At 38.0% G+C, this 25,908-nt stretch overlaps 1 protein-coding gene across 4 annotated transcripts in view; it reads left to right on the forward strand.

Annotated features, from left to right (window-relative positions):
* NSD1 (nuclear receptor binding SET domain protein 1) overlaps window positions 1–25,908 on the forward strand; it is a 137,759-nt gene that overhangs the window by 100,373 nt on the left and 11,478 nt on the right. For all 4 annotated transcript variants that reach the window (XM_061189980.1, XM_061189981.1, XM_061189978.1 and 1 more), the window contains 8 exons: window positions 1,471–1,671; window positions 3,826–4,005; window positions 10,932–11,088; window positions 12,434–12,639; window positions 15,592–15,704; window positions 19,910–20,179; window positions 21,833–21,949; window positions 23,215–23,356. In XM_061189980.1, the coding sequence (XP_061045963.1) occupies window positions 1,471–1,671; window positions 3,826–4,005; window positions 10,932–11,088; window positions 12,434–12,639; window positions 15,592–15,704; window positions 19,910–20,179; window positions 21,833–21,949; window positions 23,215–23,356 (1,386 nt within the window). The remainder of the gene's footprint in view (window positions 1–1,470; window positions 1,672–3,825; window positions 4,006–10,931; window positions 11,089–12,433; window positions 12,640–15,591; window positions 15,705–19,909; window positions 20,180–21,832; window positions 21,950–23,214; window positions 23,357–25,908) is intronic.

The raw sequence follows: 25,908 nt of genomic DNA on the forward strand, positions 1-25,908 counted from the left end.
AACCCAGTATATTCAAAATATGTCAGCATATAATTAATATGAAAATGACTGAAATTTTTTACATTCTTTTTTATGTGCTAGGTCTTCAAACTCCAACGTGTATTGACACTGACTGCACATCTCAATTTAGACTAGTGCCATTTTAAGTGCTCAGTATCCAAATGTGGTTTCCCTACTGGGCCTGTGCTAAATCAAACCTTACTTGTCACCCCTACATGACAAACCTTATTGCTGGATCCCAATAACTGCACATATTTGAGGGACCCCTCACCCAATTTTTTAATGTTCTTTATTTCTTGAGACAATGGTCATTTGTCTGCCAAGTTTTCTACATTCTAAATTTGGCTGATTGCATCCTTGAGGTGTCCCTTTAACTTGTTCCTCTGTCCTCCGTATTTCCTGGAAACTTGTAGTTAGATCTAGAGGCTGGATCAGGTCAAGTCAATTTTCCTTTGGCAAGAATACTTTGTGGGGGATGTCTACTTCCTATAGCATCACATCAGCAAGCATGTATTAAATTTCCCACTTAATAGTGATATTAAGATTGTTCAGTAGGTTCGTGTTGTCATACTGATCAGTCTATTATAATGTTCTTCACTATGATATTGTGATTTTTAATAAATATATATTTGGTCTTTGTCCAGTTTCTGGCACAGAGCTCCTGAAACCCGTGAAATTTCCTAAGTGATGAGGGCTATAAAGATGTATGTCTTTTTTTATGTTAATGAGAGATGACTTTTGGAACTAGCTAAGGATGGGAGCTGGTTGCCAGGAGAACCAACCATGTGATTAGAGGGTTCCATCTCCTCCTGGCCTTTTTGGAGGGGAGAGTGCTGGAGGTTGGATTAGTCCTCAATTGCCAGTGATTTAATCAATCATGCCTATGTAATGTGGCCTCCATTAAAACCCAAAAGGATGGGGTTTGGAGAGCTTCTGGGTTGGTGAACACATGGAGATTAGGGGAGAGTGGCGTGCTTGGAGAGGCCCTGGAAGCTCTGAGCTCTTTCCCCATACCTTACTCTATGCATTTCTTTTAACTAGCTGTTCCTGAACTACATCATTTTTTAGTAAACTGATGATCTAGTAAGTAAAGTGTTTCTCTGAGTTCTGTGACCCACTCTTGCAAGTTAATTGAACCCAACCTCTGATTTATAGCCAGTTGGTCAGAAGTACAGATGACAAGCTTGACTTACAACTGGTAAGGGTTGGGGTGGGAGGCAGTCTTGTAGGACTGAACCCTTACTTAATCTGTGGGATCTGATATTATCTCCAAGTAGATAGTGTCAGAATTAAGTTGAATTGTAGGATACCAGCTGGTATCAGAGAATTACTTTGTGGTGTGGGCACCCTCCACCCCCACCCCATGTTGGAATTTGGTGCAGAATTGTGTACTCACTAACTTTTCACCTAATGGTTTAGCATTGAGTGAATTCTTGAGTTAGTATTAATTTGTTTCTTCCTGTTTCCTAGGAATACATACCTGTTTTGTATGCAAGCAGAGTGGGGAAGATGTTAAAAGGTGCCTTCTGCCCTTATGTGGAAAGTTTTACCATGAAGAGTGTGTCCAGAAATATCCACCCACTGTCTTGCAGAACAAGGGCTTCCGGTGCTCCCTCCACATATGTATAACCTGCCATGCTGCTAATCCAGCCAGTGTTTCTGCATCTAAAGGTATGGGTTTCTGGTGTAGACCAATCTAATTATAGAACCTCGGTCTCATTGGCAATGGATGTTTCAGATGCTATCTGGCATATCTCTTCATAGCCTCTAGCTTTTGTCAGAGTACCAGCATTTTATGTGAGAGATAAGAGAGTAATGGACAAATTTAGCAGTCACCACATTTTTCATGTGCTTTATGGAACCCCCGGCATTATGTGGTAGTTTTAAATATTTGGAATTCATGTGACATTTAGTTTGAAAAGGTGTTCTGCTGGACATCTTGTTTTGTTTTGTTCTGTTCTGCGCCACACCATGTGGCTTGTGAGATCTTAGTTCTCCAAACAGGGATTGAACCCGCGCCCTCTGCAGTGAAAGCACAGCATCCTAACCACTGGACCACCAGGGACTTCCCTCTGCTGGATGTCTTCCTTCATCAGAATAAAGTGTATTCTTCTTCTGTGGGCCCTTATATGTATGGTTATCAGATGTGATATCATTCAGACATGCATATAGGGCAGAACTGAGGTTTTTGTTTTGTGCTGATGTGTTTTATTTTTTAAAATGGAAATTCCTATCCAGAAAATTTTTTCCTGCTTCATGGTTAGCTTGAGAGCTGAGGTTTCCAAAACTATTATGTGGGTGCAGATAAACTCAAGTTTCTAAATCCATTCCCAGTGAGAAAACAATCATTTCTTTCTTTTTCTTTTTTTTAAAAATAAATTTATTGATTTTATTTATTTTATTTTTGGCTGTGTTGGGTCTTCGTTGCTGCGTGCAGGCTTTCTCTAGTTGCGGCGAGCGGGGGCTACTCCTCCTTGCGGTGTGCAGGCTTCTCATTGCAGTGGCTTCTCTTGTTGTGGAGCACGGGGTGTAGGCGCGTGGCCTAAGTAGTTGTGCGCAGGGACTTAGTTGCTCCTCAGCATGTGGGATCTTCCCGGACCAGGGCTCGAACCCGTGTCCCCTGCATTGGCAGGCGGATTCTATCTATCTATCTATCTATCTATCTATTTATCTATCTGTCTATTTCTGCGTTGGGTCTTTGTTGCTGCGTGTGGGCTTTCTCTAGTTGTGGCGAGCGGGGGCTGCTCTTCATTGTGGTGCGTGGGCTTCTCATTGCGGTGGCTTCTCTTACTGCGGAGCACAGGCTCTAGGCGCACGCAGGCTTCAGTAGTTGTGGCACGCAGGCTCAGTAGTTGTGGCACGTGGGCTCTAGAGAGCAAGCTCAGTAGTTGTGGCGCACGGGCTTAGTTGCTCCGCGGCAAGGGGGGTCTTCCCGGACCAAGGCTTGACCTCGTGTCCCCTGCATTGGCAGGTGGATTCTTAACCACTGTGCCACTAGGGAAGCCCCAATCATTTCTTTCTGCTCAGTACTAGTGGGTCTCTTACTGATTTCTCTGAAAGCCAAATATTGTATCTCTACTATTAAATGCTTGTATGCCCAAAGAGCCCACTTCTCCCAAAGGGGATTGGGCAAGAAAAATGTGGCAGTTTTGACTTTTCTTTTTATCAGACTGGTGATATCTTCTGTAAGATGATTTCCTGGCACTGTAGATCTTGTCAGTCTTAAGTACAGTAACATGCTTGATCAAAATTGCAGCTTAACCATCAGCTACCTTCTCCTTTTCAGTTGCTATTGTAGGTAGCATTGGGGTGTTTTGGTAGTGGTTTTTAGTTGGTAAAGTATGTTAGAGGATATATCTCATGGGGGGGGGGGTGGAGGTAGAGAGGTTTATTCATTCACCTAAAAGGCTTTAAGAATCACAGAGTACCAGCCAAGGAAAGCAAGCATTAGTGAGTGTTTCTCCCATCTGGTCTTTTAATCTGATTGTACACACACACCACCCCCCCACCCCCACCCCCACTGTTTTGTCTGCAGCTGATTCCGTTTTCCAGTCAGGACAGTGGTTTGAGGAAGGCTTATTCTTGTTGAGGTAGACTCACTTACTGTTGTGGGATCGGACTTCTTAAGGCCATTTATCATATAGTTCCCATCTGAGCTTTCCTTAGGGAATTGGGTGTTTAAGGTCTCTTGATCTAGTAGTGCTTCCATTTGTTTGTGGCATTTTCCCAGTGCTAGCAAATAAACTTGAATAACTCACATCATTTTTATGTTTAATCCCTTTTTCTTTTGTCTCTCCCTGGTTTTTCTGCTTCTCTTATTTTTAGGTCGACTAATGCGCTGTGTCCGCTGCCCAGTGGCATACCATGCCAATGACTTTTGCCTGGCTGCTGGGTCAAAGATCCTTGCATCCAATAGCATCATCTGCCCTAATCACTTTACCCCCAGACGTGGCTGCCGAAATCATGAGCATGTTAATGTTAGCTGGTGTTTTGTATGCTCAGAAGGTAAGACATGACTTCTTGATGTATGAATAGTCTAAAAAGAGATGAATGCAGTATTTTAATTGAAACAAAAGTATAGTTTTCTTCACATTGCCATTAGAAGAAATACTGGGAAGTGATGTCCTTAATTATTGATAACATAACAGGACAGTGGTTTTGTTCCCCAATAGAGAGGGTTTTATTTTTGTTATTTTGAATAATGACTTAATTTTAACAAAATGATAAACAATTGAAGCAATTTAAAGAAAAGAGAAAGGAAACAAAATTGTTCTTAGAAAATGGGGGAATGTGGTCAAATGGTACAAACTTCCAGTTATAAGATGAATAAATTTGGGGGATGTAATACACAGCATGGTGACTATAGTTAACAATACTGTATTATATATTTGAAAGTTGCTGTGAGAGTAGATCTTCAAAGTTCTCTCTCTCTCTCACACACACATACAGCCCTTAAAATTGTAACTATGTGAGTTGTTGAATATGTTACCTAATCTTATTGTGGTGATCACTTCACAGTATATACACATATCAAGTACATATATGTTGTACACTTTAAGTTTACACAATATTATATGTTAATTATATCTCAATAAAGCTGGGGAAAAAAGTAAAAAATAAACTGGAGGTAAAAAATAAAATAAGAAAGAAATTTTAAAAACCCTAATAAATAGCCCCAAGTCCTACATCAGAAAAAACCATTGCTTAATATTAAGTGATAATACTCCAGACATATGTGCATATAAGCAGATAGAAGGGGTAGATATCTGGATAGGAACAAGTCTAGAAGATGCTGTTATCAGGTAATTGTGTGTGGTTTTTCTAAAATCAATTTTATATTAGTTTAAAGGGAATAAACAAAGTGAAAGTAAAAGAATTTATGAACTTCTGTTAAATATTTCCTCACTGTAAGGGATAATAGTTCCTACAAGGTCTTCAGTGGAGGACAAATAAATTTTATGTTTTTATCTGTATCTCCCCCCTCTCCAACCCCTACTTAAAACATACTTCTCCTAATTTAGAGCAAAGTCAATATTATCCTTCTTAAACATTTTCTTTCCTTTCCATTCCTCACAGCCTGATTTTTGCTGTTTTGTTAAGTGGAGGATTTAGTACTCCACCAGTCTATTTACTGTGGTGCTTGTAGTTCTGAATTCCTTATTTAAATTTTTCTCTTGGTTGGCTGAACTTCTGAGAAACACCCACAGGTCCTGCATTTCTCTGCTTCAGACTGTTCTTCATTTGCCTCTGTTCTAGAAGCACACATTGGGTTACTATAAGATTTTAGACTGCTTGTTCTTTTTCCAAAACTTTTGTAGACATTGCTCCCCTGTTTTCTAGTGTTGAGGGTGGCACCAGTTCTCTTATACAGTTTTTTCATTTCCTTTTCATATTGACTAAATTTTGTTGATTAGTAATTTGGGGGAAACAATTTCCTTGACTTTTCTGTTTTTTAAGATCTACTTATTGGTGATGCAATTTCACGAAAATTTGGCTGGTTATGAACATTCCGAAGGACTAATTTTAAAAAGAGTCAACATGTGTAATTGAATTAGCATCCCTTTTGAGAAACTGGGATATACTAAATAGTGCTAAAGGCATAAAGGAAGTTTTATGACTCCTTTATATGATTGAAAATGGTCAATCGGGACTTTTTTGTTGTTGTTGCTGTTGTTGCTCTTAAGATTTATGTAACATGACTAGAGTTTGCATCAGGACATAGTTGTAATCCTCAAACTATGGTGCTAATATAGAATAAATAAAATGGAGTATTAAGTGCAATCATGTGGGTGGAATTTTGATGTAGTTAGGGATGTTTTAGTGCACAAAGTACTGTGCTGTTTTTGGTTTTAGATATGTTAGCTTTGTGATTCTCCTGTATCATACATTCTTTTTTGCTTTTATAATATCTGTTCCTTATAAAACTGTGGTGAACACTGCTGCCTGTTTATCATTATACCACCTGTCTTTTGTTTAGAAGAAAGTTAAAGACAATTTTGATATTTAATAGCATTTAAATACAACATTCTATAATTCTGCTCTTAGAATGAAAATAGATGTCTGGGAGGCTGAAATGTAGGCTCTAAAAATTTTACATGTTTTGTGAAGATGGGGAGATGAAACAGTTTCAGCATTAGACTGTTTTTCATTCCATAGTGGAATGAGATGGTTTCAGAGTAGAGGTTCCTTTGTCTTGGCAGTCCTAACTTGTGGCATAATAATGGATACTCATAATGAAAACTTAGTCCCCAAGAAAACTTAGTAGCTGCAGCAGTGGCTCTCAGAATGTGATCTATCAATCTTTGGGAAGTGGAGAAGATCCAGAGACCCTTCAGGAGCCTCCATGAGATCATAACTCTTTTCATAATAATACCAAGATGTTACTTGCCTTTTTTCTTTGTTGACATTTGCACAGATGGTGCAAAGCCAATAGTGAGTAAAACTGCTAGCACCTTAGTGCAAATCAAGGTGATGGCTCTAAACTGTACAAGTAATAGCAGTCATTGAATTCTGTGTCACCACACACTTGCAGTAAAAACATGGATGTTTCACATAACAATGTCCTCGATTTTAAAAAGTAAGTAAAATGTATTAAATCTCAACTGTCATGTGAACATTGTTTTAATATTCAGTGTGATAAAATGGGAAGTATACATAAAGCAGTTCTGTTGCATACTGGTGGTTATCTTAAGTTAAAGCACTCATGCAATAACGCAATCTGAACTGGCTGCCTTGTTCATGGAACACCATTTTTAGTCTTAAATATTACTAAAAATGTAAATCAACTATACTCCAATAAAAATAATTTTAAAAATTACTAAAAAACTATGGCTCTTCATACTTGGATATTTGTCAGACATTTCTTGAAAATGGATAAAAAGGAGCCTGTCAGTTCAAGGAAAAACAACTGGCAAATTGTTGCCAATGATAAAATTTGAGTTCTTAAGTGAAAATTAGAATTTTGGAAAACTGTCATCTACCCACCCTGAGCTTAACTGCTTCCTCGTATTTACTGATGAAATCATGGGGATATTAATAAATGTGACATTTTTGTATTACATAACGAAATAGATCAACATTTGGAAGATTACCAGACTCAGCAAACCAATATTTTCCACATGAACAATGCATGATGTTAAAAACCATGCATATGTAAAAGATCCATTCAAAGTGCAAGACAGATTAAAGAATTTTAATGTAATAGTTACATTAGTAACTATTAGTAACATATCAATAGTATATTGATACAGTTTCAGATTAGACACTGCAAGTAAGGTTTACCCTGTGAAGTTTTAGTGTATAGTATCAAAGATTATGTAGTTATTGAACAGGTTATTAAAATATTCCTTTTCCCAACTGTTTATCTGTGAGAGACCAGATTTTCTTCATATACATCAACCAAGCAACATTTTACAACAGATTTAAGTAAAAATATTTGCAAAAAAATATGGTCACTCTGACACTGGTCAGAATGGCCATCATCAAAAAGTCGGCAAATAACAAGTGCTGAAGAGGATGTGGAGAAAAGGGAACCCTCCTACACTGTTGGTAGGAATGTAAATTGGTGCAGCCACTATGGAGAACAGTATGGAGGTTCCTTAAAAAAACGAAAAATAAAATTACCATATGATCCAGCAATCCCACTCCTGGGCACATGTCCAAAAAAGATGAAAATTCTAATTCAAAAAGATACATGCACCCCAGTGTTCATAGCACTGTTTACAATAGCCAAGATACGGAAGCAACTTAAGTGTCCATCGACAGATGAACGGAGAAGGAAGATGTGTGTGTGTGTGTGTGTGTGTGTGTGTGTGTGCGTACGTGTATGTATATATATATATATATATATACATACACGTACGCACACACACACACACACACACACACACACACACAATGGAATATTACTCAGCCATAAAAAAGAATGAATAATGCCATTTGCAGCAACATGGATAGACCTAGAGATAGATTATCATACTAAGTGAAGTCAGTCAGTCAGAGAAAGACAAATATCATATGATATCACTAATACAGGGAGTCTAAAAAAATGATACAAATGAGCCTATTTACAAAACAGAAATAGACTCACAGACATAGAAAACAATCTTATGGTTACCAAAGGGGAAAGGGAGGGAAGGGATAAATTGGGAATTTTGGATTAACAGGTACACATATATGAAATAGATAAACAACAAGTTCCTACTGTATATCACAGGGAACTATATTCAGTATTTTGTAATAACCTATAATGGAAACGAATCTGATAAAGAATACATATGTGTGTGTGTGTGTATGTACAAGTGAATCACTTTGCTGTACCCCTGAAATACTCTAAATCAACTACACTTCAATTTAAAAGAAAGAACAAAAATAAAATAAAATGTAAAACACTGAGCTTATTAAAAAATGTTCATTTTGGAAAATATAGTTATTCATAAAAATGTGATTTATGTTAACATAATAGATTTATTGTTACTTTTAAATGAATTAATCAATATTTTTAGCCCATAAAAACAAAAGTTCTCTGGGAATCTCCTTATTTTTCAAAACTATAAAGTGTTCGTGAGGCCAAAAAGCCTAAGGACTGTTGATCCCACTATCTAGGATTATCCTGCTGTTAGAAGACAAGGAAAGAGTAGAGTCTTGGGACATTTGTTTGTTCATGTATAGGAGAAAACTGAAGGTGGTTATCAGAGTCGGGACATTTGTTTGTTCATGTATAGGAGAAAACTGAAGGTGGTTATCAGAGTCTTATGGTAATAGTATGGTAAATTGCTAAATCGAAAATAATCGGTTCCTAGAATTCAACAATATGTTTAAACTCTATTTTCTCTTACTGTCTTCTACCAAATGTCACCTTTTCATCTTTTGGTTTCTTATGATGGTTCATGTGGTTTTCCCTCTTTCGTCTTCCTGTCTTTCTCCTATATGTTTCTTTTACTCCCACCAGACAGACCCTCCTGCCTGCCTCCCACTCATCACCCAGACTAATCCTGTCAGTTTCTTTCTTCATATTCTTCCTTAGCTCATCCCATTATGTCCTTCCCTGCAAAACTGTTGTGCTTGCCACCACTGACCGTTCTTCACTGGTTATTCTTCTGTCCAGATTTCTTTTCATGCCTTCTTTGAAGGCCTAATTCAAATGCCTTATTGTACATGACATATTTCTAGTTGTCATGAATGTCAGCTTAGTAAAAGGAAGATTTTTCTACCAAGGCCATGTAGTTGGCAAATTGTTATTAATCAAATTTTGACTCAGCAGATAACTAAGCATAGAGAGGAATGTTGTAGAAGGTACCCCATTATTGGGGCAATCACTTATGTGACTCTGTGTCACTCTATGTCCCATGCGAAGATTGTTTACCTCATCCACAAAATGCACAAGAATAGCAAAATATGACTTTGAAAGCATAGAGTACAGGCTATATGTATTGAATAAACAAGTTCTTGGAACTTGTAGCAACAGACCTTCTTCCCAAATGAAACCTCACTCTGAATGTGAGGTGTACAACACAGGTAAAAGGAGAGCTTCTCTAGTTGAAGCAGGAGTTGGGTCTCAAAAGCACATCCCTGTTCCCAACAAAACAAACACCGCAAAGCTTGTTTTAAGAGCCTGCTCTCAATTATTGAGAAAAAGAAAAGGCACGGTAGAAATCGTTTAAGGATGGGGTGTCAGAAAATTAAGTTTTTGGTAGGTTTTTATGAGGAAAGAGAAGCACAGTGAAACCAAGAAGATGGACACGAGCATATACCTTGCTTATGACTTTTATCCCTCACTATCTCTTCAGGGTGAAACTTGGAATTACGTGTTTGAGTCTAGCATGTTTGAAGCATGCTCATTTCTGGCATAAGATAAATAAGGCATTTATTGTATTCCTTAAATGTGAAACCTCTTTACCTGAAATTCTTTATTATCTGCAACCATGAGGATTTCAGATTCAGATATGTAAATTGAGGCACTTTGAGTAAAAATCTTTTAAGAAGTGAAAATTCATCATCACTGCAATATATGTAATTAATCTGGTATCCGAAAACTTGGATGGAGAGGGTAGATCTTATACCTAGCTGAAGTTTAGGCTACAAAGAACATTAGTACGTGTGATTTTTGTCACCGGTAAATTTTGTTGTACATATCTTGAAGTCTTGTTTCTAATCATTACTACTGCTATGTCTTCTTATTTGTGCATTACAAGGAAACATATATAACTCTAATCTCTCGTTCTAACATTCTGATCATTTTAATATAATCTACGTTCTTTTGTGTATTATGTTTATGCATTTATAAATGTTATTCTGCAGAGGGCCCTTAGGTGTTGTGAGAGTGCCATACAAAAAAGATTAAAATGTAATTTAAAAAGAGGGAAGGAACTGGCCTTGTGGAGACTACTTACGTGTCAGACACTACTACGCAATTTATTTGCTTATTTAGTTCTCAAACAGGTGTGATTATTGTTCATTGTAGAAAATACCTTACCACTGAAGAAATTAAAACTCAGCAAAGAAAGTGAATTCCCCAAAGTCATATGATCTTAGAGCTCAAGTCTGACATCAGTTAAAGCTTGTGCTCTTTATACTCTGGCATTGTGTATCATTGATACTCTCTTTATAGTGTGTTGTCTCTTAATGAAGAGGAAGAAGTGTGTGTGGGGGGTGTGTGTGTGTATACATATGTGACTTTTAGAGGTTTACTTCTGCCCTCATTGCCCTAACCTAATTTTGTCAATAAGGGTAAAATCTGACAAACCCCCAGGGGTGTGGTTCAAGTACATTGGAGAGGGAATACTCTTGCAGAAAAGTCTTTCTGAATAATTAAATTACTAAGCCCTTGGCTGGGAGATAAATAATTGGTTAGGAGCTGAGCAAGAGCTGTTTCAGCTGGGTCCTTATATGCAGCCTTGTGATGCTAGTGCCAGATTTTTTGATTCCCACAGGAGGCAGCCTTCTGTGCTGTGATTCTTGCCCTGCTGCTTTTCATCGTGAATGCCTGAACATTGATATCCCTGAAGGAAACTGGTATTGCAATGACTGTAAGGCAGGCAAAAAGCCACATTACAGGGAAATTGTCTGGGTAAAAGTTGGACGATACAGGTAAGTAAGCATGAAGGAGACTGGCACTTAGTTCTTTTACCAGCCTCTGTTTCTTGTGCTTAACTTTTTTAAAAAAATGGTCTGATTAAACAAGGTTCACCCCCTCCCCCATTAATTTTCCACTATAGAAGAAAAAAACTTTGCTTTATGTTTTGCAATTATAGGAATATCCATTATAGAAGAAAAAGACTTTGCTTTATGTTTTGCAATTATAGGAATAATATATATCCTCTGTAGGAACTTTATGAATGAAAGCAAACCCATAATCTCACAAACAAGGAAGATGCATCACTAACATTTTGGCATATTTACTTGCAGACACACCAATACATGCACCTTCAACATAATTAATTAGCCTTATCGTTGTTTGTACCCAGGTTTGTTTCTTGCTTTTTCTTTTTAAAATTATTTTTATTGGATATGGAATGTACAAAAAATATTATAACATGCTTGATTTTAAAGAAACACTTGTGTATGTACCTCCCAGGTAAAAAAAACAGTACTTTACTGGCACCTTGTACTGCATTTTGTGCTTTTTATTTCTTTGCCTGGTTATATAGGTTTACCACATGTGTGTTTTGTTCTGTATGTTTTAGATCTTTATATAAAGGAATTGTTGCTGTATTTTCCTGCAGCTTGCTTTTTTCATTCACTGTTACGCTCCTGAGATTTATTATGGTTAGTGCAGTGCTCTAGCTCATTTGTACTTCACTGTTCTACGGTGTTCCTTTATATAGTCATACAGTGTGGTGTAGTTATTTATCCATTCTCACATTCACGTTTGGACTATGAATATTTTGTCAATATTTCATGGTGTACATGCATGAGAGCTTCTCTAGGCCATTCTCAGGATAGAATAGCAGGGTCAGGGTTTCCAGCTTTAATAGCTAATGCCAAATTGTCTTCCTAAAAGTTGTTGTAGTAGTTTCCTTCTCAAAGGCCAATTTGTATTTCATTGTATAGCGTCTGTCATTCCCTTACTGTTGAACATTTAAAATTTTTCCAGGTTTTCATTCTTACAGATAATACTTCAATGGACATTATAGTCATAAAGTTTTGTTCATATCTCTAATTATTTCCTTTTATAGATTCCTTGAAGTAGAACAACAGTCTAAGGGAGTGTGTGTGTGTATATATTTGAGCATGTGCGTGAGGGTGGGCATCTTCAGCCTTTTGGCACATACTGCTTGTTTCTTCTCCAGTTAGATTGTAAGAATGCCCTGGGTCGGACATTAATGTGGGTTAGAGAGACATTGCTTTTCCTTATTCCTGTCCCAAAAGTAGGATTCTTTTTTGTTCCTTGCAGCCTTCTAGAGGTTTCCTTCCTTCTTTTCACCTTTCCCAGGTGGTGGCCAGCTGAGATCTGCCATCCTCGAGCTGTACCTTCCAATATTGACAAGATGAGACATGATGTGGGCGAGTTCCCTGTGCTCTTCTTTGGGTCTAATGACTATCTGTGGACTCACCAGGCCCGAGTCTTTCCCTACATGGAGGGGGATGTGAGCAGCAAGGATAAGATGGGCAAAGGAGTGGACGGTACATATAAAAAAGGTAACTTTATCTATCCTTTTTGTTTCTCAGGCCAACACAGACCTCTGTTGCCCACGTATCTGCTCTCTGTTAGAATTGTATGTTTTAGAATTCATATATGCTCCGTTAGCAGCTATGTTCTGCCCTCTGGGGCAGTATGTGGCTGTGGCTACAGGATTTTGCAGAGAAGTTGACCCATGTAGTTCATTAGTTTTGAACCTAACCTTTACTTAACTAGAATTTCCTTAAGGGAAGTTCCTTATCTTACCAATTCTGTTTTGTCAGCGTCTCGTCAGGTAAGTACCAGAGCTTTGGAACTGTTTTGTAGAATAAACACTACAGTTTGCTAGGCAAGGGCTAGAACATCTAGCAGAGCCACATTTGTTCCAAGGAGGTGTTCGTTTGTTTGTTTAGTTTGTTGAGAAGAAATAAAATTCACCCAAAATTATAGAGCAACATAAGATGGTGAAGGCGCATAAATGTTCTAATCAAAGAGGTTTTTGTAAGCTGGCCTAGCAGTGAAGGAGAGGGGGTATTTGAGGCCAGGAGGGGTTGACAGCGTTCTCTCTGCCTATATAATGAGTAAGGGTTGCTTTGAGAATTCAATGAGATAATACAAAAATCATCCTGAAGGGCATATAGTTGGTATCCCATCAATGATAATTAGCTTCTTCCTTTAGCTGTCCTTTGAAAGGCAATACAGGTATCTCTTGTTATTTGAATATATTTGGACATTGAAGTATAAGATTTTGTTTGCATGGTGAGGTGAAGAGGGGATTTTAAGCAAGTTAAACTTCCTGGTGAGGTGCAATAAAATTCTAAGCAGGTGAAACTTCCTGAATGGGGAATGAGAATGATGTCCATAAGGAATAAGTTCAACAGAGGTTTTGTTTCCCTCATGTTATTTCAGGGGTCCTCACTTAACTGTTGGCAGTGTGCTTTCTGTGCAGATATGCACTATCAGTACTAATACTACAGGAGTTTGGGTCTTGAGTCTTATAGTCTCAGATGGTCAGGGACCAAGTGACCAACATCTTTGCACAGAGCTGGCCACCGTCAAGGCTGGGGACGAAGGTGGAGTGTAGGCAATATCGCAAGTCTGAGCCTGCTGAAGCTCTGCGATTCTGCTCTTTCTGTACCTTGACCTTAGGCTGGCTGGATGCCTCTGCCTTCAAGGAACACATAGTTTTGTGGGGGAATTGGACACAGATACCGGTAGTCAAAATGCCATTCTTTGAGAGTGCTGTGACAGAAGTGTGCATGGTATGCTGTGGGAGCAGGCCAAGAGGAAGCAAAACAGTGCTGGGGATCAAAGTTTGGAAGTCATGGATGGCTCCTTTCTTAAGTGATACTTTGAAGAAGAACTATAATAACAGTTACCATTTGTTGATTGTCAGGCCCTGTTCAAAGTTTGTTTTCTGCTTTAAGTCTTTGCTGCAACCCTATAAGTTAGATGCCATTATCTTTATCTTATAGATGAGGAAATTGAGGCACATAAAAATTAAATTTGGGGAATTCCCTGGTGGTCCAGTGGTTAGGACTCCGTGCTTTCACTGCCAGGGGCCCGGGTTCAATCCCTAGTCAGGAAACTAAGATCACGAAAGCTGCGTGGCATGGCCAAAAAAAAAAAAAAAAGGTTAAATTTGTTGCACAAGGTTCCAGTGCCAGTAAGTGATAGAGGAAGGTTTCAAACTCTAGTATAGTTGGGCTCCAGAATCCAAACTCTTAACCCCTACACTGACTGTGGGGAAGTTAACAACTTAAAATGTTATAACAAAAAGACAGCATATGTGAAAGCACACATTGAGTCGAACATGATGAATTAGTGACTTCCAAGTATTTGCTGTGGTTTAAGCGCGGGGTTGGGGGAACACTGGACTGTTTTACTGAAAAGGTGGCTAAGTTACATGATCAGAGCAGAGTTTTAGAAATCTCGGTCTGACTAGAATGTCAGGACCATAGAAAGTGAGAGGTTGTAGCCAGGAATGTCAGCAAGATGGCTGTTTTAGTAATTTCAGGCAGAGATAATGAGACTGTCACAGAGAATAGTGCATGGAGTCGAGAGGATGATGGGTACTAGATAGACATTAAGTAGATAAACTAGGTAGGACATGCTGAATAATAGGATGAATGAAGGAGGGAACAACTCCAGGCAACATCAAGTCTGCTAGATGGTGACAAGGAAATGGAGAAAGGGGTGTGGATTAGAGGGGAGATTTTCTTTAAAGAATTGGCAGAGCGTGGGGAAAACTACAGAGAGGAAAGTGGGAAAGTTTGGAATTCTTTAAAGAGTTTTTAACCTGAGTCAAGAATAATGAATTAAAATTTTGTTTTAAGTGGAGAAGAATGAGATTAAGATTTTTTTCAGACTTTTCAGACACTACAATCTTTTAAACATATGAAAGTTCAGGACTTGAATGCAGACTAGCTGCAAAGATCTATCTTGTATTAGGCTAATAACTGATATTTACAGAATGAGCTTTAGGAGGAGAGTAGGATAGGTGCTCCAGAGAATAGGGAAGAAGGAAAGGAAAAGTTCAAATTTTAATTTCTTCCAAAGGAACACAGCATGTTACCTGGACACCTAGGAGGCACATTATTTGTGGAAGCAGAAAACTCAGAACTGAGGAAAAAGGCTTAAAGGCAGTGACTTTGCTGAGCAGATGCAGTCTAGTTGTTGTTAGAAGATGTTATATGTGGGCTTTTTCAAATTATTTAGCTGTGTTTTTGTTTTTTGTTTTAAGTTTTCCTCTGACACTGGTAGTCTGTATAGTGCCATTTAATGATGGATTATGTTTTATTTTAATGCCATATATGAACACTCTGGGGACTATAACTTACTAGAAAATAGAAATCATGTATATGTCTTAGGTTTTTGTCTAAAACATGAATTTTCTCCAACTTAAAAGGGGGAAAAAGCGAAATAAGTAACACTACCCAGAGATTAAGTGACTGTGCTGTGTGTTTTCTTAGCTCTTCAGGAAGCTGCAGCAAGGTTTGAGGAGTTAAAGACCCAAAAAGAGCTAAGACAGCTACAGGAAGATCGAAAGAATGACAAGAAGCCACCGCCTTATAAGCATATAAAGGTGAGAAAAGACCTCAGGAGAGACCCTGTAATAGCTTGCCTGCTTCCCACTCTGTTCATGAGGAGAACTGGAAGCACAAGCACAGTTGCTTTTAGGTAGAGGTATGAGCTTGAAAGAAGATAAGAACAGAGTGCCAGAGCACCATTTCTAGCACATTGTGTGCACTTTATAAAATTAGTTGTGTGTTGATACAGTGTTGTTCCTGTTGCTTTCGAAAGTCTTTTCATAAAGTGGATTGGAATAGATTCTGTGCACAGTCAACACCTTGTGGTTTGAAAGGGAAAAAAAGAGCCTTGATAAAAAATGATAAATGGCCCTGAGATAGTGTGAATAATACACATGGTAAGTCTTCTTGCAATGGCTGATAGTAAAGATATTTTAGGTGGCCAGTATGACTAGGATTCCCAAGGTCACAAGAATACATGTTAAGTGTACCTGATGCTAGTGTACCTGGTAAAACAGTCATCATCATTTATCATCTGGGTCCAGTAGACCCTTTATATTTTTATATTGTTAAGTCATTTTTATAAATACTTTACAGAAGTAAAAATAAAGGAATAGTGAGGAACAAACTTATTAGGAATTTTAGTAAGTATTTACTGAAACCTCTTTTTTAAAAACCTTTTAATCAAGTTAGTTTTGGTGCTCAAATATCAGACCACATGAAAGAATACTATAAGCTCTATTAACAAAATGAGATCGCCCAAGTTCTTGTTGCAAGATATTTGTGATGATGTCATTCCTGGATGGGAAGACCATATATATATATATTTTTTGTCATTAGAGAAGCATTATTCGTGTACTTATTGATTTTTTTTTTCTTTTTTTTTTTTGAGTTTCTGAAGTCTGAGATTTTCACTTAGAGATCAATTTTTAGAGTCTAGTGTGTTTAAGTATGTCCCAAGTATTCCATGGGACATACTTAAACTAAAAAACGATTTGTTTTTTATCTGAAATTCAAATTCAGTTGGGTATCCTGGATTTTTACTTGCTAAATCTAGCAACCCTACTAAAAGTAGACTGAAAGATGTTATCTCCAGTCTTGTATACTTTCTGGAAAGATGATGTAGTACTTTGGGTAATGCAGTGCAGAAACTAAACTGTGACTGTTTCATCGTTGCATCATGTTTTTATGATTGTGTCATTCCACTTACTATTTTTGTCTTTTTTAGCATAGTTGGCAATCATTGATGAGTAACAAAGAGTGATGATGAAATAGTAAAGAATTATGAGATATAGGAAAAGTAAGAACACTAAAACTCCATAATAAAGATTAGATTTATAAAGGTCTAATGGACCTGCTTAGTAGTTGCAATATAGAATGAGTTTTTTAATAAGTAAAGTTTCTTCTTGATTTTTGAAAGACCTCTGAGAAAGTGTCATAAAATATAAAATATCAGTCCTTACAAGTAGTTAAAACTGTTGGGAAAAAAACAAAACAAAACCTAAAATTGGGTCTAAATGGACCCCGATGGTAGAACTGAGAGTTAAATGGAGTTACTGTGCATGGAGACATAACACTGAGGTGTAGTTCATCTTCAGAAAAAGGGAAAGTAATTTCTGTTTCCACAGTCGTAGAGGTCACACGTAGCAGAAGTTAGGCACTTCAGAGTAGCACGTCAACCGTATTGAACCTGTATATTGAGAAACCAACTAACGTCCCATACATGATCTAATCACAGAATTTAGACACCAACTTCTTTCCTCCACCTTTAAAACAAAAATGTATTTCCAGGAAAAAGATTTAGAATAGGGGTTGGCAAACTATGGTCCATGGGCCAAATCTGGCCTACTATGTATGGTTGGGAAAATTTGTTTTTTACAGACTATTTCCTGACACATGAAGATTTTATAAAATTCAAATATTAGTGTCCGTAATTAAAGTTTTATTGACACACAGCTATGCTTGTTCATTTACATATTGTCTATTGCTGCTTTCGAGCTATAGTGGCAGAGTTGAGCAACATGCACCAGAGATCTATGGCTTGCAAAACATAAAATATTTACTGTCTGGCCCTTTACAGAAAAAGTTTGTCAATCCCTGATCTAGAGCAAGTGTAAATACTACAATTACATATCTGTGTTGTTCTTACTTAACCATGTGTGGGGTTTTGTTTTTGCTTTATGTTGTGTTAGGCAAGAAACTTATTTGGAGTTAATAACAGGTTAGATCATATGTCAAGGAGGAATGATTGAAACATACCTTTATAGAGAGAAAAGGAGTAGGATGAAACTTTTTTTGGTTGGGGGTGTGTCAGTCAGGTAAAGATATTCACCTTGAATCAGAGGTGAATATTCAGATGCCTTATGTAGGACCTGTAGTCTCAGGTGATTGAGCTCAGCCCTTGTCTATGCCTTAGAATTTGCCTTACTCAGTAGGTTTGTGACTTCCAGTTGCATATGGTGAGGGTGTTCCTCCATTAACAAGTTTATACTGTTTATCAGTATTTTAAAGAAGCTGGGAAGAGATCTGGCAGTGAGACTTACATCATTTTAAGTTGTTCTGGAGAACGTTTGAGGGCAGTATACTTCTACAAACAGATTATTCCCCACAACAGTCTTGCAAGTAAAAGTGACTTGTCAAAATCATGCAATTCCTGAGGAGTCAAATTTTATGTATAGGATGGGTTTTTGAAGACTCGTGGTTTGACTGTTCCCACTGAAATAATATCACGTAGGGGAGACTCATTTTTATTTTATTTTATTGAAGTATAGTTGATTTACAATGTTGTGTTAATTTCTGCTGTACAGCAAAATGAGTCAGTTATACACATATATATATTCCTTTTAATTATGGTTTATCGCAGGATATTGAATACAGTTCCCTGTGCTATATACAGTAGGACCTTGTTACTATCCACTCTATATATAATAGTTTGCATCTGCTAACCCCGAACTCCCACTCCCCAGCCCCCCCACCACACTCTCTCCCTGCCTCCCTCCCTCCCCCTCTCTCTGTCTCTCTCGCCCCCTCTCTCTCTCTCCCTCCCTCCCTCCCTCCTTCCTTCTCCCTCTCTCCCTCCCTCCCTCCCTCCCTCTCTCTCCCCCACCCCCTCCCTCTCTCCCTCTCTCTCTCCCCCTCTCCCTCCCTCCCCAAGTAGGGGAGACCATTCTTATAGTGCACAAATCCATCTCTGTTGTGGAACATCTATTTTTTTTTCCTCCACATTGTTGTTAGTATTTGTGAAAATTCTAATGGCTTCAGAATCACAGAAATTGTTTGGCCTCTATGTTTTACCACACTGGATTTTCAAGGTGGTTTTCAGTACTAGCACCACTAAAAATGAATGCCTGGGTGACATTGCTGTAGTCTATTAAAAAGATTTCAAGTTATGATAGTCAATATTAAAATACATCTTCACAAATAGGACTCCAATTGCTCAGAGACCTTTTCATGTTAAATATTTACTGGTTGAGAATGGTGATTTTTTATTTTTTAATGTAGCAGCTAAAGTGGCGCCACCATGTGGCAATAGCAGAAACTCATTTTACAATTAACTTGGCTTACCAGCCTTGAAATTATGATTTTTTTTTAGAAATGAATTTTTAAAATTTGTGGTATTTACATTTTGTGTATCAAGTGAGACTTTATTTTTATGTCAAATTGCCTAAATCTTTATTTCCTCCAGTTTTTTAATTGTGGTAAAATACAGATAACATAAAATTTTTGATCTTACCATATTTAAGTATACAGTTCAGTGGTATTAAATGCGTTCATAACGTTTTGCAACCGTTGCCACCATCCATCTCTAGAACTCTTTACATTTTGTAAAACTGAAATCTATACCCCAATAAACAGTAGCTTCCCATTTTCCCCTCCTCTCAGCCCCTGGCAACTATTATTCTACTTTCTGTCTCTTTGTATCTAAGTAGAATCAGTATTTGTCTGTTTTGACTGGCTTATTTCATTTAACATTATGTCCTCCGGGTTCATCCATGTTGTATATCGTGTGTCAAAATTTCCTCCCTTTTTAGGCTGAATGAGATTCCATTATTTTTGCCACATTTTGCTTATTCATTTGTCGGTGGACACTTGTGTTGTTGCCACATTTTAGCTATTGTGAATAATCCTGCTGAATCTTGATAAGTCAAAATCATGTAAAATGTGGCATGTGACTTTAAAGGAAAGAAATCTGCCTTTCATAGGTCCTAAATTGTCTTGTGTTGACTTGCCTGCTATACTATAGTATGTGTTTCTTCTCCAGGTGAACCGTCCTATTGGCAGGGTACAGATCTTCACTGCAGACTTGTCTGAAATTCCCCGTTGCAACTGTAAAGCTACTGATGAGAACCCCTGTGGGATAGACTCCGAGTGCATCAACCGCATGCTGCTCTATGAGTGTCACCCCACAGTATGTCCTGCTGGAGGGCGCTGCCAAAACCAGTGCTTTACTAAGCGCCAGTATCCAGAGGTTGAAATTTTTCGCACATTACAGAGGGGCTGGGGTCTCCGGACAAAAACAGATATCAAAAAGGTGAAGAAACCTATTCTTAATTTTCAGATTTTTTTTCTTCTTTGCAGTTGCTTAATATGAGTAATTGTTCTTGATGAATATGAGAAAATGGATCATGGAGAAAAATAATATAGTGTGAGGATTAACCTTATTATTATGTCTTGCCAGTCCTTCCAGAAATTAGAGGCTTGAGAATAGATGGTCTCCTTTATTTCTAAAGTTCAGGTATTGATCATGTTCACTATGTATGAGGATGAAACAAATGAGGGAAATTCATAGAGATACTGTGGCCTTGTCTGCTCATTTGTGGAAATCCTGGAACCTGTAGTTAAGAGAGAGAATAGTGAGAGCATGATACAGAGGTGTTAATCACCAACTAATAAAATAAAATCTATTTTTACTGAGAGAAAAATAGGTTTGGGTTCATGCAACATGAAGGAGAAGAGGATTAGGTCTTCTCTAATGAAAATGCAGTAACATCTTCAACTTGAAACTTGGAAGGACCTGCAGGTTTCTAATAAATAGATGGTATTGTACAGTCTTTGAGTAGAATAAATTATATTTGACATTTTAATAGAATAAACCTTACTCTGGTTATATCTTCTGAAGAATTTTATTGAAGTTTGTGTCTAGGAAAGGAAGTGAATATGGGTTGGTCTATTTTAGTCATTTGCTAAGTAACTATTATATATCGTCTGTGTGTCAGGCATGTTGCTGTGTGATGCAGTGCTCAGTAAGAGAGACATGGTCCATGCTTTCATACAGTTTACATTCTAGATGCGGAGAGACATTGAAAAAGTAATCACCCAATGTGGAAACACAAAGGGTTCTGGAGGCATGTGGCAAAGGGCCTGAAACTAGCTTGTCTCTGAGAATTTTAATTTTGTTGTTGTTGTTGTTGCGCTGGGTCTTAGTTGCAGCAGGCAGACTCCTTAGTTGCAGCTCAAGGGCTCCTTAGTTGTGTCACGTGGGCTCCTTAGTTGTGGCATGTGAACTCTTAGTTGCGGCATGCGAACTCTTAGTTGCGGCATGCATGTGGGATCTAGTTCCCTGACCAGGGATCAAACCCGGGCCCCCTGCATTGGGAGTGTGGAGTCTTAACCACTGCACCACCAGGGAAGTCCCTGAGAATATTTTAAATTGAGACTTGAAAGATAAGTTAATTGTTGGCTTAGGCTGGTTGAGTGTTCAGGCACTTCAGGTAGAGGGGACAGCATGAGAGAAAGCCAGTATGACTATTGTATAGTGAGTCAGGAGGACAGTGATGTGAAATGTCGAAGGGCAGTAGGCAGGGCATGCTGCAAGGAAAAAGAGGATAGTTTAGCGAAATTGACTTTTAGGTTCTTGGACAGGTAAAGGGATCGACTATCCATATCACCATTATAGTGGAGCTTTAGTTTACTTACTTTCATTTTGGTTGATCTTAAGGTGTATCCCAAGTTTTCTGCTGTTGGCTGTGGTAGGAGTGGGGAGATGGTTCATATTTTCAAATAATTGAAGCATCATATTTATATTATGTGGTTTCTTGAATAAACCTTTGTTAAAGTGACTAGTTAAATGTGCATGAATTGCTTTGGAGAATCTGTTGTTTTCATTAATTTTTTAAAATAAGGTATACCTGTGAACACAGTTATGCTTTTTGCCACTTAAGTCAAGAGCTATTTCTTGTTCCAGGGTGAATTTGTCAATGAATATGTGGGTGAGCTAATAGATGAAGAAGAGTGCAGAGCTCGAATCCGTTATGCCCAAGAACACGATATAACTAATTTCTATATGCTCACTTTAGACAAAGTAAGTAATGAAAAGTGTTATTTCCACTGTTGTAAGATTGTGAATTAGTGTTGTCCCAGCTATAGTGTTTATAGGCATGTCATACACTGTCCAAAACAGTGTCTTTCCCCCATGTTCATAGGGATTGCTTGATCAGGGTCCTGGAGTTAGGTAAGGTTGCTCATTTCTAGCTGTACATCCATGGCAAAAGGCAATACAGCTGCTTTTAGCATTATTTTTCAGTGTCCAACGTAAGTTGGGGATTATGTCTTTTAGTGTTTTTCCTATAAGATTAAAACTTGAAGCCAGAAAAATAAATAATAATTCTTTTACTTTTTATTTTACAGATTGAGACACTGATTTGTTCGTATTTAAATAGTGCATTTGGAATTTCTGATGAGTTACATTTCACTGGTGTCTAGAATTATATTTGGGATTTCTTTTTTTGTATGTGTGTGTTTCCAACATGTTTTATTTTATTTATTTTAAATTTATTTTTTATTTTTTAATATTTTATAGAAGTATATTTCGTTTACAATGTTGTATGTATTTCTGCTGTACAGCAAAGTGGTTCAGTTATACATATATATATTCTTTTTCATATTCTTTTGCATTATGATTTATCACCAGATATTGAATATAGTTCCCTGTGCTATACAGTAGGACCTTGTTGTTTATGGGATTTATTTCTAATTCCAGCATCCTAATGTGTTTCGTTTCTGTGTATACTGAGATTCCTCTTTGTACCTGAGTATTACGTTCTGTTAGGTTCCTCTCCCCCACCCCCCTTTAACTTTTATAATAGACCTTTCTTGGTGTGAAACTTTGTATTTACCGAGTTGTACTTTTATGGATTGTGAGATTCTCACCTCAAGATACTCTGATCTTCATTCAGGATGGGGTCTTGATGTCATTATTAAAATCTTAGGTGATTTCTGATGTGTAGCCAGGGTTCAGGACTACCTAATTAAGAGAATGGAACAAGCTACTGCTTCTAGGACGGTGGTCCTCAAACTTTAGCATGTATCATAATCACCTAGTGGGCTTAACACAGATTGCTGGGCCTCAGAGTTTCTGCTTTAGTATATCTGGAGTGCAACCCAAGAACTTGCATTTCTAACGGATTCCGAGTTGGTGATACTAGTGCTGGTCAAGGGACTACACTCTGAGACCACCCCTCTGGAAGAATCAAACTTTACAAATAGAAACTCCAGCTTATTTATTATTACTCTAATTTTAATCAATAATAGTAGAGGTCTGCTGAACAGCATCTCTTGGAATTCTAGGATCGTATTATTGATGCTGGTCCCAAAGGAAACTATGCTCGATTCATGAATCATTGCTGCCAGCCCAACTGTGAAACACAGAAGTGGTCTGTGAATGGAGATACCCGTGTTGGCCTTTTTGCCTTGAGTGACATTAAAGCAGGTAAGAATCATTTAAGGATTCTGGAGCTAGGAATGGGATTTCAGTTTTTATTATCTAAAAATCCCATATGTTCTATAATCCAAAATGAGGTTGCAAACGCCCAAGGATACATAAAAGACTTTCCAGGTGGTACTTGGCATGTACCAGGTATTTTTTTTGTTGGTGGTGGTATGGTAAAATACACGTTACATAAAATTTACCATTTTAGCCATTTTTAAGTGTACGGTTCAGTGGCATTAAGTCCATTTACATTGTTTTGCAACCATCACCACCATCTATCTCCAGAACTTTTTTATCTTCTCCAACTGAAGATACCCATTAACCAATAACTCCCTCATTTCCCCCCTCCCCGAGCCCCGGGCAACCACCATTTTATCTTCTGTCTCTGTGATTTTTTTAGCTACTCTAGGAATCTCATGGAAGTGCAGTCATACAATATTTGTTTTGTTGTGGCTAGATCATTTTTACTTAGCATGATGTCTTCAAGGTTTGGGCATGGATGTTTGGTTTTTTTTGTTTGTTTGTTTTCTTCTGGCCGTGCCACACGGCTTGTGGAATCTTAGTTCCCCGACCAGGGATTGAACCAGGGGCCACCACAGTGAAAGCACCGAGTCCTAACCATTGGACCACCAGGGAATTCCCTGGATCGTTTTAAAGGAATAAATTTCCAGACCTTTTCCATAGCTTTTATATGAACTCCTTAAAAATTGGTCTGCCTTAGGACTTCCCTGGTGGCACAGTGGTTAAGAATCCGCCTGCCAATGCAGGGAACGCGGGTTCGATCCCTGGTCCGGGAAGATCCCACATGCCGCGGAGCAGCTAAGCCCGTGTGTCACAACTACTGAACCCGCGTGCCACAACTACTGAAGCCCGCATGCCTAGAGCCTGTGCTCCGCCACAAGAGAAGCCACTGCAATGAGAAGCCCGTGCACCGCAACGAAGAGTAGCCCCCGCTCGCCGCAACTAGAGGAAGCCCGTGCGCAGCAATGAAGACCCAACGCAGCCAGAAATAAATAAATAAAATAAATAAATTTATTTTTTTAAAAAACTGGTCTGCCTTAGAAAGTGTCAACGGTCCAGGTCTCCTTTTACAGTTGCCCTTCACCCACTTTATAAACCAAATATCCACCTCTTACCCATCTGAATTTTATGGTTTATGAGCCCAAGGCTAAGAAAAACAAAAACCCTCACCTCTTGGGTCTCAAAGAACTGGACATTTGGAGAATGCACAGCTATGTTGTGGCATGCCTGGATGCCTATTATGTCTCTGAGAATTCAGAGTGTAGAAGTGAGGTAGTTGTAATCAGCACAATATTAAGATGTTTATTTGAATTGAAAGTAAACCTGATAGGGCTAAGAGGTTTGAAAGTAAAGGTATATGATGGATATTTTCCATCAATTAAAGGAGCTTAAAATTTAGTGTCAAGGTTTTGATGAAAAAATTATAAGCATATCGTATATACATATACATATGACACCCTCTAAATTGCATGATTTTTAAAAATATTTAGACTTGTATAAGTTTGAATGTATAAGGATGTATATAATTTTTCAAAATAAGTTTTGCAGGAATACTAGCAAAGCATTTTCATATCACTCTCCTAACTCAAAATGAGATCAGACTGGCCTGGGTAGTTTGTAATTGACAGTAGCATAGTCCAATGACTTTCAAAGCAGAAATCCCATATGAGCATTCTGCTTTGCCCAGTCAGTGTCCTTTACCTCAGGAAACACTAATCAAGATAAAGTAATTAAAGAGCAATTTTGTCAGCTTTTTGTCTGTTGCCTTTTCTTTTTTTCAATCTGTGGATAACACCCAACACCCCCCCCCCCAATATATCTATTTCTCTATAATTTAAATATACTGCTGCCCAGGAGTCTTTTAGGCTCTTTAGAATTTTAAAGGCTCTGACAGTTTTCATATTTTAAAAATTGAGCCACTGGTTCCTTTTTCCTGTTTTGCATTGCTTCACATAAAGTGTTTAATGATGAAAGTAACAATGCTTGAGCATCACTGTGCACTGTGCTCTGCTGGACTAAATGATAGTGATTTTTAAAATCAGTAACTTGTATCAAGTTTTTGGAATGGATGGCTTCAGAGTAAATCGGGTAGATTTCTGCTTTGTAACAGAAATTATCAAGTGAGTGCTGTAAGAGCTACCATTTATCCAATGCCAGACACTGTTCCAAGCATATTGTCTCATTTAATCCTTACAAAAGTACTGTAAAGTATTTGGTAGCATATCTATGTTACTTGGATTCTTGGATCTGATATATCTCTCATTCTTTTCTCCATTTTTCTCTCTAACCACACTGGGGGAGGGAGGGGCAGTGTTCCTCTGTATTAATTACTCAAATGTTAGCCATGTGACTTCAGTTCTTATCTCTGTCCTGACTGCTTTTAGTACCACACTTCTACTTTGAAGTTTAGTCTGTGTCCGTGGGGATGCCCTCTTCTACCATGTCTAGCCACAAATTTCTCTTCTCCCATATTCATTCAGCTCAGGTAGAATGGTATGGGAATTGACAGACCTTATTCTTGTCCTCCCAGT

The sequence above is a fragment of the Eubalaena glacialis genome, chromosome 4 (genome assembly GCF_028564815.1).
Source record: "Eubalaena glacialis isolate mEubGla1 chromosome 4, mEubGla1.1.hap2.+ XY, whole genome shotgun sequence".
In the NCBI taxonomy this organism is placed as follows: Eukaryota; Metazoa; Chordata; class Mammalia; order Artiodactyla; family Balaenidae; genus Eubalaena; species Eubalaena glacialis.